Consider the following 15,976-nt stretch of genomic DNA (forward strand, 5'->3'; position numbering starts at 1 on the left):
GAAACTCATTATCAAGCCGAGTTTTTGCTTCCACCGTATTTTTTCCCTTCAGAAAACAGTATTTTATCAAAACACGAAATTCCTTTTTTCCATTTTTTTTTTTCACAATAACAAAAGTTGCTTCACAAAAGACGCTCTATCTCACAAACTAATTGACTTACAGACGTCAAATTTTGACACGAATCATTTGAAGATTGGTATTATATAAAAATAATATGCATTTAATACTAGCGACGCCATCTATGTGTCAGACCGAGGACTTATCAGCCAACCTGTTACGAGACTCACAAAATATTTGATTATACGAAATTTGAAAAAGATCGGTTGATAAATACGTCATTTATGACAAGATCGGTTATAAATATATATGACAGCTATATCTAAATCTCAACTGATTTTTTCCAAAATGAATAGGGATCATCTTTGAACCGAAAATAGATACTATTAGGCGACCATTTCTGTACTGTGTGCACCCAGAGAATGAATATGATCACCTCAAACATGTTTCAAGAGCAAACTGTTATTTTTGGATGGGGAACATACATGACACATGTTCCCCCCGAAATAACTGTTTATCGCAACCATGTTATTTTTTCAGAAATTATGTATATGATTTCGGCAACCATTTATATTTTTGGCGAGAAAATTACAATTTTGGGACAGACATATTCCATGCTCTTCGTCCAAACATAACAGTTTGCTCTTGAAACATATTTGGGGTGGTCATATATATTCCTTCTCTGCATGTGCTGAGCAAAAATTTTAAGTATTTCGACATCTTATTTATATACATCTAAAATTTGCGTTATATTTTTTCGATACACCCTATTGTTCAAGCCAAACCTGCCTCTGTCAATCATATCGAAATGAAGCAAAAGAAAAACAAACACTTGACTTCAAATCCAAAATTGCAATAAAAGACAAAGTAAATATGGCCATAATATTGATTCTGTATCTCTCTCTCTCTCTGGGATATAGCTAATCATTATGATGATGTTTTTATGGAAAGACTGATCAAGAGTAGGTTATAATGATGGTGAATAAAAATAAAAGAACAAATACGAAAAAAGGCCACCGGAGAATCCCAAAACTTGATTAGCTGATATTTCTACACAACTACTATGACGGGACCAGACAAATTGGATGTGTGCTGGAAAAATAAACAACAAAATGCCGACATATATGGGTGGTTGACTGAAGGCCAGCTCGTTCGTCGATCTAGCAGCTATTATTTCTTTTTTTCTATTCTCTTGATATGAAACGCTACGTCATAAGCTCGTTGCTGTGAAACAATCAACCACAAAAGTAGCGACACTCCGATAGCAGCAACAATACCTTCAGCATTAGCAATGAAAATCATATCAAAACCATATTCGTTTAAATTGCTAGCGTATCACCTATGAATAACATTAACAATTGCTCTCTATTGTGGTGGGGCGACAAGCTCTCGAGAGCCAGCACCTCCAACCAGTCAGCCAGCCAGCCATAACATTGAGCTAAAGCAAGAGTTCTCAAGCGAAAACTGAAACATTGTGCTTTTGATTTAGTTTTCAACGTAACGCTCGTGTGGACACACTTCACTCTGAAATAAACTGGAGTGTTGTTCTTTGTTTGCCGCCCCGGTTTCGCGCCGTAAATATGAAATAAATTCGGTAAAACGAAATAAATGTCTCATCAAAATTAGGCGAACGTCTAATGATCCGAAAAAGTATTTGGATCAAAGTTCAGCTAATTAGAAAAAAATTAAAAAAAAGAAATGATCTAAGTTAAACATATAAAAGTAATGAAATTGTTACTATAACCAAAATGAGATCAATAGTAAAATCAATGAAATATAGTGATGTCATAGAGATAAATACCAGTCTCCCCTTTGGAAGTGATATGACCCCTTAAGAGGCCATAAGATTAATTTGGTTTAAGCGATCACTAGATTACAGCTTATTAGGAATATGTTTTTGGTTTTTAAATAAAAAGCGAATTTCATTGAAATTTCTTCGGTCATTATATTATGTTTTGTAACGATTATAAAATTAAATTATGAACTTCTCTGTACATTGAACGTTGTCCAATGATTGATTAAATAGGTTAAGTAAATAGATAGATTTCGAGGACACATCGAAATATCGATTTCTGACTATATAAAGTAAACATATATATTTTTGATCAGGGAGGAATTCTAAGACTATATAACGATCTCCGTCTGCTTGTCTGTTTTAATCACGCTACAGCCTTTAATAGTGGCGCTATTGTTCCGAAATGTGGCATAGATTCGTTTTTTGTATGTAAACAGGTCAAGTTCGATGTAGGGTTATATCAGTCCAAGTTTTGACGAAGCCCACTGTATAAACCGACCCCCAGTTTGGTTTCTGAAGTATCTACATTTGCCTAAAATTGGAAACATAGATGTGTCTAGTTTGGTTTATATGGGTATATGTTTTGGTAAAGCGCCCATATAATCCAGTATACCGATTTTACTTCCTGGGTTTCTGGACTTCTTAAACCGATTTGACTGAAATTGGAAATCTAAACGCATTTTAGGTTCACACAGACAAAGACAATTTCAATGAAATTTAGCCAACAAAAATTGTTCATTGATATAACGAAACATTTCCATAAAGACAATGAAAATATGCATTAATAGCATGAAACATGTCGTAGAAAATTCTTTATCATAACATTTCGCTATATCAAATAATTTGTTTCAATATTAATGACACCATACAAATACAAAAAACCTGGTTTTTGTATACATACAAGAACACCTGGTTTAGTGTAGCATCCATATAGACCGATTTCTTGAGTTGGCAACTGATATGATTAGAAGATTTTTATCGGAGCTACCTGAAATAAGAAGCCTAGAAGTATTTTGGATCCACAAATAGGTGCGCCAAATACGGTTCATGTGTTGGTACATCCCCCATAAAGACCAATCTTCCGATTAGACTTCTGGGGCATATAGACATAGAAATTTTTATCCAATTTTTCTATGTAAACTGTTTTATAGCAATAATGAACTACGTCGAGCGAAATTCGAACTAAGTCATACTACACATTTTTAGATTTCCACAAAGCGTTGTTAAAACCAGAAAAATTGAATGCCCTGGTCTACTTTTTAATTACAACTCACGAAATAATTATAGAACAAAATTAAAAAAAAATATAGAACAAAAAATTAACTAAAAGTGAAAAAAAAGTATATTCGGCGAGGCCGAAGCTTATGTACCCTCCACCATGGATTGCGTAGAAACTTCTTCTAAACACTGCCATCCACAATCGAATTACTTGGGTTGCGGTAACGCTTGCCGATGGCAAGGTATCTTAAAACCTCCTAACACCGTCTTCTAACCGATTAAATACGTATATGATTCAGCTTGACAAAATTTTCTATAGAAATAAAATTTTAACAAAATTTTCTATAGAAATAAAATTTTAACAAAATTTTCTATAGAAATAAAATTTGGCAAAATTTTCTATACAAATAAAATTTTAACAAAATTTTCTATAGAAATACAATTTTGACAAAATTTTCTAAAGAAATAAAGTTTTGAAAAAATTTTCTAAAGAAATGAAATTTTAACAAAATATTCTATAGAAATGAAATTTTAACAAAATTTTCTATAGAAATAAAATTTTGACAACATTTTCTATAGAAATAAAATTTTGGTAGATTATTTTTGGCTCGAGTGGCAACCATGATTATGAACCGATATGGACCAATTTTTGTGTGATTGGGGATCGGCTATATATACACTCAAAAAAAAGTGAACTCTCTATTTCACTAAAGCCAATTTAACTTTATTTTAGTTCATGGAATTATTATGTTTGGAGAAAGTTTCCTTTACTCTAATACTTTTTTGTTTACGTTAGTTAAATTAACGAAAACCGAGGAAAAAACTAAACTCAAATGAAGTATAATGATTAACTAAATTCGTACCTTCCGCAAAATAGTTCAGAATTTCTTTAAATTTGTAAATTTTACCAAAAATGCGTCCATCATGAACTTCGTATATCACTAAAGACATTCTTGCAATTTTGAACACCAAGTTTTTCCCTCAAACTACAAAAATTTCTTTAACAAGTGAAAAAACTTAGTTATGTCTAATAAATTTTCTTGAATTTGTCGAAAAATATTTACTTATTTTGATGACATCGACGTGATGCCAACGTTTGTAATACTATTTAGTTAAAATTTTCTACAAATATTCAAAATTTTCTCAAATTAACCGAAACATTTCTTCCTGGTGGGTTCACTGTTTTTTCAGTGTAACTATAGACCGATATGGACCAATTTTGGAATGGTTGTTAGCGGCCATATAATAACACCACGTTCCACATTTGAACCGGATGGGATGAATTTTGCTCCTCCAAGAGGCTCCGGAGGTCAAATCTAGAGAACGGTTTATATGGGGGCTACATATAATTATGGACCGATATAGACCAATTTTAGCATGGTTGTTGGAAACCATATACCAACATCATGCACCAAATTTCAGCCGGATCGGATGAAATTTGCTTCTCTTTGACGCTTCGCAAGCCAAATCTGGGAATCGGTTTATATGGGGGCTATATATAATTATGGACCGATGTGGACCAATTTTTGCATGGTTATTAGAGACCATATACCAACTCTATGTACCAAATTTCAGCACGATCGGATGAAATTTGCTTCTCTTTGAGTCTCAGCAATCCAAATCTGGGAATCGGTTTATATGGGGACTATATATAATTATTGACCGATGTGGACCAATTTTTGCGTGCTTGTTAGAGATCATATACCAACACCATGTACCAAATTTCAGCCGGATCGGATGAAATAGAGGCTCCGCAAGCCAAATCTGAGGTTCCGTTTATATGGGGGCTATACGTAAAAGTGAACCGATATGGCCCATTTGCAACACCATTCGACCTACATCAATAACAACTACTTGTGGCAAGTTTCAATTCGATAGCTTGTTTCGTTCGGAAGTTATCGTGATTTCGGACGGACGGACGGATATGTTTAGATCGACTCAGAATTTCACCACGACCCAGAATATATATACTTTATGGGGTCTTAGAACAATATTTCAATGTGTTACAAACGGAATGACAAAGTTAATATACTCCCCATTCTATGGTGGAGGGTATAATAATCGCCGCCAAATCATGATCATTTTCACCATACTGTAGTTCATTCTTACTATTTTTGGGAATCGTAAGAAAATTTTCTTTTGCTTTAGTTCATATTGAACTTATGTGTACGGTTATTGAACTTTATACCCAAATAAATAAAATGTTTGAGACATACTTAAAAAACGAAAATGTGATTATGCTGTGGAAAATTAAAAAAAAGAAATGATAAAAATTAACTATAAATAAATATTTTTGTTTGCAATAGAAATGTGTGAAATTTAGCGTTAGTTTAAATACGGAAATATTTTCGGTGTAGGTGTATTTTAGGTCCACAAAGGCTAAAGTTTTTTATCTGTCGATGTTGTGTTAAAGCCCTCATTGAACCGATTTCCCGATTTTAATTTTTATGGTTTCTATACACCTCAATTTTTATCCGAGTTTTCTAAACTTGTCCATAGGTACATGTGCCAGATATGGCGGGTATCGGTCCATGTTTGGTAAAGCATCCGTATAGTCCGCTCTTCCGTTTTGAATTCTTGGGAATCTAGGCACCGCACACGCAGAAAAGGTATATGACCACGTCCTAGAGCAAAATGGTATTTGTGAATCGCGAATATAGAACAACATGGTTGCGACAAACATGTTACATGTTCACCGTACAAAAATAAATGTTGCTCTAGGAGGTGGTCATATTCCTTCTCTGGGTGCATTTAGTATCCAATTGTCTTGGTAAGACGATTAAATATCGGTCCGGCCAAATATACTTGTTTTTACCAAATGAACGTTTGCTGCCCCATGGAGTGAATAGGTTAAAAATGATTTGCAAATAACCGAGATTTTAGATCTTTTCCAATGCAATTGCTTTCTTGGGCGCATTCATGCAAGAATAGTTATCTAGATAAGCAGATAGAAAAAAGACATCAGATTAGAATATGGCGAGCTGGAAAAGCAATATGGGGACAAAATGATCTGCGAAAGATGAGTTTTTTCAATTCTTTGTGATTATGCATTAATGGTATTTCTATGATCTAAGGCCGTAATGATTGCGGGAGAACGACCGTCGGTGGTCACAACTGCATTTACTTACCTAACCAAACGCAAATGGTTTTGCCGGCGTGTAAACAATATATTAAGCTATACAATAAATATTATGTAACTATCATTTCCAGTTTGGTGTTACTTACTCTGTTTAAAAAAGTGCTACCCTTTAATACCATGTGATCGTATAACCAGTTTTATAAACTTTATTAGCTTTTCATCATATCCACTGCGCTATATCTCTCCTTAATTGGTTTGGCTTAACGATTTATTACTTTGAGCTACAAATATATGTAGCGGATATAAAATAATTCCTAGTGCTTATCAAATTTATGCCATAAGCCAAAATATATTTCGGATTGTAAACCTTCCTTTGCTATTGATATTCCAACATTATTATGCTTACTCTTTCTTGCTTTTGTCAATACAACTTGTTTGGTTAACCGTGATCGTTGAAAAACCATCTGTGTTCACTTCCGCATGTTTGGGGAAACATGATCTGCAAAAGTGAAATAGTTTATAAGGTTTCACTCCCACAGCAAGATCATTCTGTGTGACAATTCTTCCATAAAATTACCAAAGTCAGAAAAGGTTATTATACATATTACGAGGGTGGTATGACAATTTGGACACACTTGACTGTGTTCAAAATAACGAGCTGCCACAATACCAACCATCTAACGAAAATTTAACGATGGACTTTGCTGAATGTACGTTCATATTGCTATTACTGACCAACTACAAATGACAGCTACATGATTATTTATTTATTTATTCATTCAGAGCATGTAATTCTAAGCCTATTTGGTCAAAATCAAATAATTACAATGGACTACTCCCTAGAGTTTCATACATTATTCAGACATAATAATACATAAGGTATGCAAAAAAGATTATCTGTGGACTTTACAAAACAACACATGTCAGGAGAGCGAAATTACTATACATCTAAATAAATAGCTATGTTTTAATTTATCTGATTTGCTTTATCTATTTGATTTTTTTCAAAAATTTTAACTTTAAAATTTATGGTTTTATTTAAAACAAGTATTTACGGACTTAAGTTCGGCCGGGACGAATCTGAAATACCCACCATCATGAATCAAAAAAAATATAATTGTTTACTTACACAGAAAATATCCGAATTTAACTTATTTTTATTGGAAGAAAAATATTTGTTTGTAGTTAAGTATTATTATTAGTATACCCTCCACCACAGGATGGGGGTATATTAACTTTGTCATTTCGTTTGTAACACATCGAAATATTGCTCTAGGACCCCATAAAGTATATATATTTTGGGTCGTGGTGAAATTCTGAGTCGATCCGTCCATCCGTCTGTTGAAATCACGCTAACTTCCGAATGAAACAAGCTATCGACTTGAAACTTGGCACAAGTAGTTGTTATTGATGTAGGTCGGATGGTATTGCAAATGAGCCATATCGAACCACTGTTACGTATAGCCCCCATATAAACCGACCCTCAGATTTGGCTTGCGAAGCCTCTTGGAGGAGCAAAATTTATCCGAACAGGTTGAAATTTGGTTCCATAATTATATATAGCCCCCATATAAACCGATCCCCAGATTTGGCTTGCGGAGCCTCTAAGAGAAGCAAATTTCATCCGATCTTGCTGAAATTTGGTACGTGGTGTTGGTATATGATCTCTAACAACCGTGCCAGAATTGGTCCATATCGGTCCGGCTCCTCCAAGAGGCCCCCGGAGCCTCTTGGAGGAGCAAAATTAATCCGATCCGGTTCAAATTTGGAACGTGGTGTTAGTATATTGCCGCTAACAGCCATACCAAAATTGGTCCATATCGGTCTATAGTTATATATAGCCGATCTCCAATCACAAAGAATTGGTCCACATCGGTTCATAATCATGGTTGCCACTCGAGCCGAAAAGAATCTATCTAAATTTTATTTCTAAAGAAAATGTTGTCAAAATTTTATTTCTATAGAAAATTTTGTTAAAATTTTATTTCTATAGAAAATTTTGTTAAGATTTCATTTCTATAGAAAATTTTTTCAAAACTTTAATTCTATAGAAAACTTTGTCAAAATTTTATTTCTATAGAAGATTTTGTGAAAATTTTATTTCTGTAGAAAATTTTGTTAAAATTTTATTTCTATAGAAAATTTTGTTTCTATAGAAAATTTTGTTAACATTTTATTTCTATAGAAAAATTTGTCAAACTGACTTATAGACGTATTTAATCGGTATTTTTTAATTTAATATATACCACGTATGGACTTACTTACAATTTAGAAGACGGTGGTAGGAGGTTTTAATATACCTTGCCATCGCAAGCGTTACCGCAACTCAAGTAATTCGATTGTGGATGGCAGTGTTTAGAAGAAGTTTCTACTCAATCCATGGTGGAGGGTACATAAGCTTCGGCCTGGCCGAACTTACGGCCGTATATAAGTACTTGTTTTTTTATTATTATTATTTTTTCTATTGTATGGTTAAATGGTCATGACTTTATTTTAATTCATTTTTTCTTCTATGAGAGGATGTAATTTCGTGAACACCAGTGAACAAGTACAACAGGGCATTCAATTTTCAATGTTTCAACAACGGTTTGGGGAATTCTCGAAATGTGGAGTACAATTTAGTTCATTTTTCGCACGAGGTAGTTTATTGTTCCTATAAAACAATTTACTTTTTTCGGTGTAGGTAGTCTTCGTTAAGTCACTTGAAAATACATATATAGAATCTATGGTGGATTTGATGACAGATAATCTGCCAAGCTAACATATATACCAACGTAGAAATCGGGAGACTAAACACATGGGAACTATACCAAAACACGGAATGATCCACACCATATTTGCTACACCTATTTACGGACCGAAAATATCTCTAAACTTTGAATTTCCGGCAAATCGGATAAAAATTGTGGTGTCTCGAAGTCAAATCGGTCTGTAAGGAGGCTATTCCAAAACATGGGCCGACTCACACCATTTTCAGCACACCTATTTGTGGTCCTATAATACCTCCAGATTTCCAATTTTTGGCAAGTCGAATAAAACTACGGTTTCTAGAAGCCCAAGACACCAAATCGGGCGATCGGTTTTATGGGAGCTATATCTAAACCTGGACCGATCTGGCCCACCTTCGAACTTGGACTGCGTGCAGATAAAAGACGAATCTGTGCCGAATTTTAGGACGATAGCGCCATCATTGAAGACTGTAACATGATTACAACAGACAGACGGCCAGACGGACATGCTTATATCATCTTAGTATTTCCCCTGATCAAGAATATACGAGTATATACTTTATATAGTCGGAAATCGGTATGTGTTACAAACGGAAGGACAAACTTATTATACCACCATCATGGTGGTGGGTATAAAAATATGATACAAGATATTTTATCAAATAGACTTAGACTTTTCTCAAGTCTTCAGATATATTTTAGTGACTATTCATTATTTTGTTTAGGACCCACCAAAAGCTCTTGCTTCTATTTTAAAATAAGTTCACCCAGGCCGAATTTTATGTATCCTCCACCCTAGATTGAGTACAAAGTTCTACTAAAGACTGTGGTAACAGTTGCCGATGGCAAGATATCTTAAAACTTGTTAACATTGGTTTTTAAATTTTAAGTTAGTCTATATGGGATCTATAATATACAAAAACATAAAGATTAAATACTGATAAAGGGGTGATTTTTTAAGAGCTATACGAAAATTTTTCACATAGAGAAATAATTTCAGAAATAATTTTTTTAATCGATAGTAAGGTCCATACAACTTAATGCTTTCACATAGTCCACGATAAATAGTCTAAATATTAAATGGTTGTCGACATTAGATACTAATCCCCAATAACATAGTTGCGACAAACATGTTACATGGTCACCGCTCAAAAAAAAAAAAAAAACATTTTACTTTGGGAGGTGACCATATCGGTTCTCTGGGTGCATCAATCGCATTAAACTGTGCCTTTTTCTGGATGAATTGGTGGCATTTTTCAATGCTTCTGCCTGATCTTCACTACAAACAATTCTGCTTATTTACTTACCCATTCTGCCTATTTACTTACCCATTGAGCCAAAAAATTATCTTCGCCGCGTGATGAAGTTTCAACTCATGGTGAAATTGAAGATATTTCTAGCGAAGTAAAACACGAAACGTGCGTCAGTTGTTTAAACCAGTGTTGCCAAAAAGATAATAGCTAAAAATTCACCCTTTATAAGCCACTTCAATTCTTGTTCGGTTTATACAGAGGTGTCTACGAATAATTATGAACCGGTATGAACAATTTTGCGCATGGTAATTAGATATAAAATTTTTAACCGGATAGGATGACATTTGTTCCTCCAGGAGTCTCAAGAAGTTAAATGTGGCGATAGGTTTAAATGGGCATTATAAATATTTATCCCCCATCTTATGGGGGAGGTTATAAGAAGGTTATTCCTAATGAGTGTCTCAAAAATTTTGTGAACTAAACGTGGGTATAAATATCAGTAACCACACAAATAAAACAAGTATATAAGGCCGTAAGTTCGGCCAGGCCGTAGCTTATGTACCCTCCACCATGGATTGCGTAGAAACTTTTTCTAAACACTGCCATCCACAATCGAATTACTTAAGTTGCGGTAACGCTTGCCGATGGCAAGGTATCTTAAAACATCCTAACACCATCTTCTAAATTGTATGTAAGTCCATACGTGGTATATAATAAATCAAAAAAGATCGATTCAGTTTGAGAAAATAGACATGAAATTTTGCCAAAATTTTCTACAGAAATAAAATTTTAACAAAATTTTCTATAGAAATAAAATTTTCACAAAATTTTCTATAGAAATAAAAATTTTGACAAAATTTTCTATAGAAAGAAAATTTTGACAAATATTTCTAACGAAATAAAATTTTAACGAAATTTTCTATAGAAATAAACTTTTGACAAAATTTTATATAGAAATAAAATCTTGGTAGATTATTTTTGGCTCGAGTGGCAACCATGATTATGAATCGAATAAAATTTGAACAAAATTTTCTATAGAAATAAAATTTTGACAAAATTTTCAATAGAAATAAAATTTTGACAATGATGAAAATTTTATTATGAACGGAATAAAATTTTAACAAAATTTTCTATAGAAATAAAATTTTTACAACATTTTCTATAGAAATAAAACTTTGACAAAATTTTCTATAGAAATAAAACTTTGATAAAATTTTATATAGAAATAACATTTGACAAAATTTTCTATAGAAATAAAATTTTGACAAAATTTTCTATAGAAATAAAATTTTGACAAAATTTTCTATAGAAATAAAATTTTGGAATATTATTTTTGGCTCTAGTGGCAACCATGGTTATGAACCGATATGGACCAATTTTTGTGTGATTGGAGATCTTTTATATATAACTATAGACCGATATGGACCAATTTTGGTATGGTTGTTAGCGGCCATATACTAACACCACGTTCCAAATTTGAACCGGATCGGATGAATTTTGCTCATCCAAGAGACTCCGGAGGTCAAATCTGGAAAACGTTTTATATGAGGGCTATATATAATTATGGACCGATATGGACCAATTCTGGCACGGTTGTTAAAGATATACTAACACCATGTTCCAAATTACATCCGGATTGGATGAAATTTGCTTCTCTTGGAGGCTTCGCAAGCCAAATCTGGAGATCGATTTATATGGAGGCTATATATAATTATGAACCGATGTGGACCAATTTTTGTATGGTTGTTAGAGACCATATACCAACATCATGTACCAAATTTCAGGCTCCGCAACCCAAATCTGGGGATCGGTTTATATGGGCGCTATATATAATTTTGGACCGATGTGGACCAATTTTTTCACGGTTGTTACCAATACCATGTACCAAGTTTCAGCCGGATGGGATGAAATTTGCTTCTCTTTGAGGCTTCGCAAGCCAAATCTGGGGATCGGTTTATATGGGGTCTATATATAATTATGGACCGATGTGGACCAATTTTTGCATGGTTGTTAGAGACCATATACCAACATCTTGTACCAAATTTCAGCCGGATCGGATGAAATTTGCTTCTCTTTGAGGCTCCGCAAGCCAAATCTGGGGATCGGTTTATATGGGGGCTATATATAATTAAGGACCGATGTGGACCAGTTTTTGCGTGGTTGTTAGAGACCATATACCAACATCATGTACCAAATTTCAGACGGATCGGATGAAATTTGCTTCTCTTTGAGGCTCCGCAAGCCAAATCTGGGGATCGGTTTATATGGGGGCTATATATAATTATGGACCGATGTGGACCAATTTCTGCATGGTTGTTAGAGACCATATACCAACACCATGTACCAAATTTCAGCCGAACCGGATGAAATATGCTTCTGTTAGAGGCTCTACAAGCCAAATTTGAGGGTCCCTTTATATGGGGGCTATACGTAAAAGTGGACCGATATGACCCATTTTCAATACTATCCGTCCTACATCAATAACAACTACTTGTGCCGAGTCGATAGCTTGTTTCGTTCGGAAGTTAGCGTGATTTCAACAGACGGACGGACATGCTTAGATTGATTCAGAATTTCACCACGACCCAGAATATATATACTTTATGGGGTCTTAGAGCAATATTTCGATGTGTTACAAACGGAATGACAAAGTTAATATACCCCCATCCTAGTGTGGAGGGTATAAAAATCGTGATGAAAATGCACCAAAAATAGTAGAAATGAAGTACGTCATTGTTCATATGGTCATACTTTAGTGTCAATGATTTCTTTCTTCGCTTTAGCTCCTTTATGAGTAATTTCAGAGAAGGAATATGATCACCCCAAACCTGTTTCAAGAGCATAATGTTAGTTTTTCTCAGATTTGGTTCAATTCCGCCGAAGTAGTTAATTTTTTCCATTAAAATTGTTTAAAATGCTAAATAAATTTTACAAAATATTCAATTAAACATTTAATTGATTTAAAATTGTTTTAATTGGAACAAAAATCAATAATAAATATTGATTGTATCAATTAATTTTTTAATGGACTTTGGTGATTGATACTATAATTTATGTCGAAGACATTTCACTTATAACTTAATTGGATCAATTAATTTCGTGATTGAAGACAAAAAATATTTTTTTTGTATAGTTAATCTTCAACTTTTCCCAAAGAATTTGTTTGCCAATAGCAAAATATTTCATATTATTCGTTAAGATTTTCATAGGACTTATGCAGATATTTCAACATCATATAATGGGTGTTAGAGGGTTGATGGCCTTCTAACATATGTATTCAAGTGCTTTAGTATATTTTTTCAAAAACTTCCTAATGAAAAACCTGGCATTTATCTCTATACATCACTGGCTATAAACAACAACAGTCTCAGCACAACTATAGCGGTGACATTTTTTTACATTTCAAGAATCATAAAACTGCAACAACAATTTTCTTAAATAAATGTCATTATAGATTCATCAAAACAAATCACTGAATGGTTTGTGAAGTTTCTAACATGGAAACGCTGTCGTTTTTGAATTAAGAATGCAAACATAAGTGACCCATATATATATTCAATGCTCTCTATATATGATGATGTCCAATGTGCTACATACACGCACATGCATTTGAATTAAACCCACATACAAAGATAGTCTACGAACTACAAACAAAATAAAGAGAGAGAGTGAGTTGCTTCAATAAAATTTGTGAGAACGTGTATATTACAATTTCCGTCCATTAAACGAGTGAGTGAAGTGTCATGTAGTGAAATAAATGAACCACGACAATGTATTTGAATTGCGACCAACCGAATGACCTGGCTGCCAAGTAAATAAATGTGTGATTGATCATCAAGCGCATCCATCATTTAATGTACGAATTAAATTGCACTCGCTAGCCTAAATAGAATGTGCGGTAGCCGAAACTGTGTGAAGTGACCAAGAAATTAATCATCACATTAAACATTTGTTTTTGTGGTACAGTTTTTTGTTATAGTGCCCTGAGTACTGCCGAAACCCCAAAGAATTGTTATAAACGACGTCTCATTACCGAGAAAATGATTAAAAAATACAAGTTTTTGGAAATTTTCAAGAATTTTTCCATTACACAATAAGAAAATGAAAACTTGATAATTGTTTATTTCAACGAACCGGAAGACAATAAACTCACCTCACATAAAGCCTACCAGAGAACAACAACTACAACATTTCCAGTTTGTTGACTTCTAATAGTTTCTTCGTCTTTTTGGCTTGCCTTGTGTCAATCTAAATAAACGTGTGGTTTTCCTATGTTCGACTCTTCCAAAGAGTACCACCATTATCATCATCTTCATCAAAAGAAGCACCAATACCATCATTCAAATTGGCTCCACCACCAGTGTTTCGACGAATCCACCAACTATTTATTCGACTGGCCCAATCGTCGAAACTGAAACAAAATCATGTATTCTGCCGGTAATTAATCCATGAATTATAAATGTGTCTGGTCTTTTTGTTTTGTGAATGTGAAATGCCAAAAACAAGAAAACTTCTTTTGTTGCCAACTCTATTATGTCCACCGGAGAATTGTTTTGTAAATTTAAAATCACAATATTATTTAAATTTTTGTTTCGTTTAATGTTCAGTTCACCTCCTTCACCATCATCATCATCATCAGAACCTAATGAAAGTTCATTCATTAGCAATTCAACCTTGATATATTTTATATTTGCACCTTTACTCATGACATGACATATGGAAAATTGACGTAGAATAAAATTGCTTTGGACATTTGAATCGGTTAATAATAACATCACTATATTTCATCCTATTTCATGTGGGGGTGGTATAATAATTGCTTGGAGTATTGTAATAGATTGATCTAATGCATGTTTGTTCAAAATACACAAAAAAAATTATGAATTTCTACATTCATTTGTATAGATTTCAAAATCAATAAAATATGATTGCTTTAATAATATACATGTACTCTTTCATAAAATGCATGAAACTTTACATATCATATATGCAACAAGTATATACAGCAGTAAGTTCGGGCGGGCTGAATCTTAAATACCCACCACCATGAATCAAATGTAATAGTTTAACTCTTCGTCGTAGCGGGTTACTTGATAATATATAAAATTTCAGAAGGTTTGATGGCAAATATTCTCCCAATCAAATCAGTTCATCCTGTACGCTTCCCAAAGATAAATTTAAAGATTCTACTTATGAAGACTAGATCAGATTCTGAATTTATAAGAACCAATTTTGTTTGAGTTTTAGAGAAATCATAAACATATCTGCCAATGATGAAATAACGCCTTGATTTGAAATCTTAAATCTGCAGATTTTTACCGCCATTATTTAAATGATAACGAGTAGTAAACTCTGGAAATTGTACTTTCAGTTTCAAGCACTTTTCATGAGCAGTGTGCCTGCTTTATACTGAAAGAAGAGTTTTCTTTTCTGAGGAACGAAATTTTAGACAAATTTTTAGTAGTTTTTTAAAAACTACGAATTCTAGAAGGAGATCAGTCCATATATACCAAAACATGGACCGATAAGCACCATTTTCGGCACACCTTTTAATGGTCCTCAAATACCCCTAGTATTCCACTTTCGGGCAAATTGGGTAAAAACTACGGATTTTAGAAGCCCAAGAAGTAAAGTCGGGAGATGGGTTTATAGGGGGGCTACACCAAAACATCGACCAGTACACCCCATTTGCGACACACCTATTTGTGATCTTAAAATACCTCTAGGTTTTCCATTTCAAGCAAATCGGATAGAAAATATAGTTTCTAGACGCCCAAGATGTAAAATCGGGAGATCGGTCTATATTGGGGCTATACCAAAAGATGGACCAATATGTCTCAGTTT

General features: G+C 33.7%; 1 protein-coding gene across 4 annotated transcripts in view; it reads left to right on the forward strand.

Moving 5' to 3' along the window:
* Window positions 1–15,976, forward strand: part of LOC142228381 (anoctamin-1) — a 64,723-nt gene that overhangs the window by 17,196 nt on the left and 31,551 nt on the right. Inside the window, exons 1-2 of one of the 4 annotated variants that reach the window (XM_075298792.1) lie at window positions 1,568–1,780; window positions 13,587–14,569. The exons of 2 other annotated variants lie outside the window; for them this stretch is intronic. In XM_075298792.1, the coding sequence (XP_075154907.1) occupies window positions 14,557–14,569 (13 nt within the window). In that variant the 5' untranslated portion in view covers window positions 1,568–1,780; window positions 13,587–14,556. Of the gene's footprint in view, window positions 1–1,567; window positions 1,781–13,586; window positions 14,570–15,976 lie in introns of those variants that run through there. One more of the 4 variants, XM_075298793.1, reaches the window with a different exon arrangement.

Source organism: Haematobia irritans, chromosome 3 (genome assembly GCF_050003625.1).
Source record: "Haematobia irritans isolate KBUSLIRL chromosome 3, ASM5000362v1, whole genome shotgun sequence".
NCBI lineage: Eukaryota > Metazoa > Arthropoda > Insecta > Diptera > Muscidae > Haematobia > Haematobia irritans.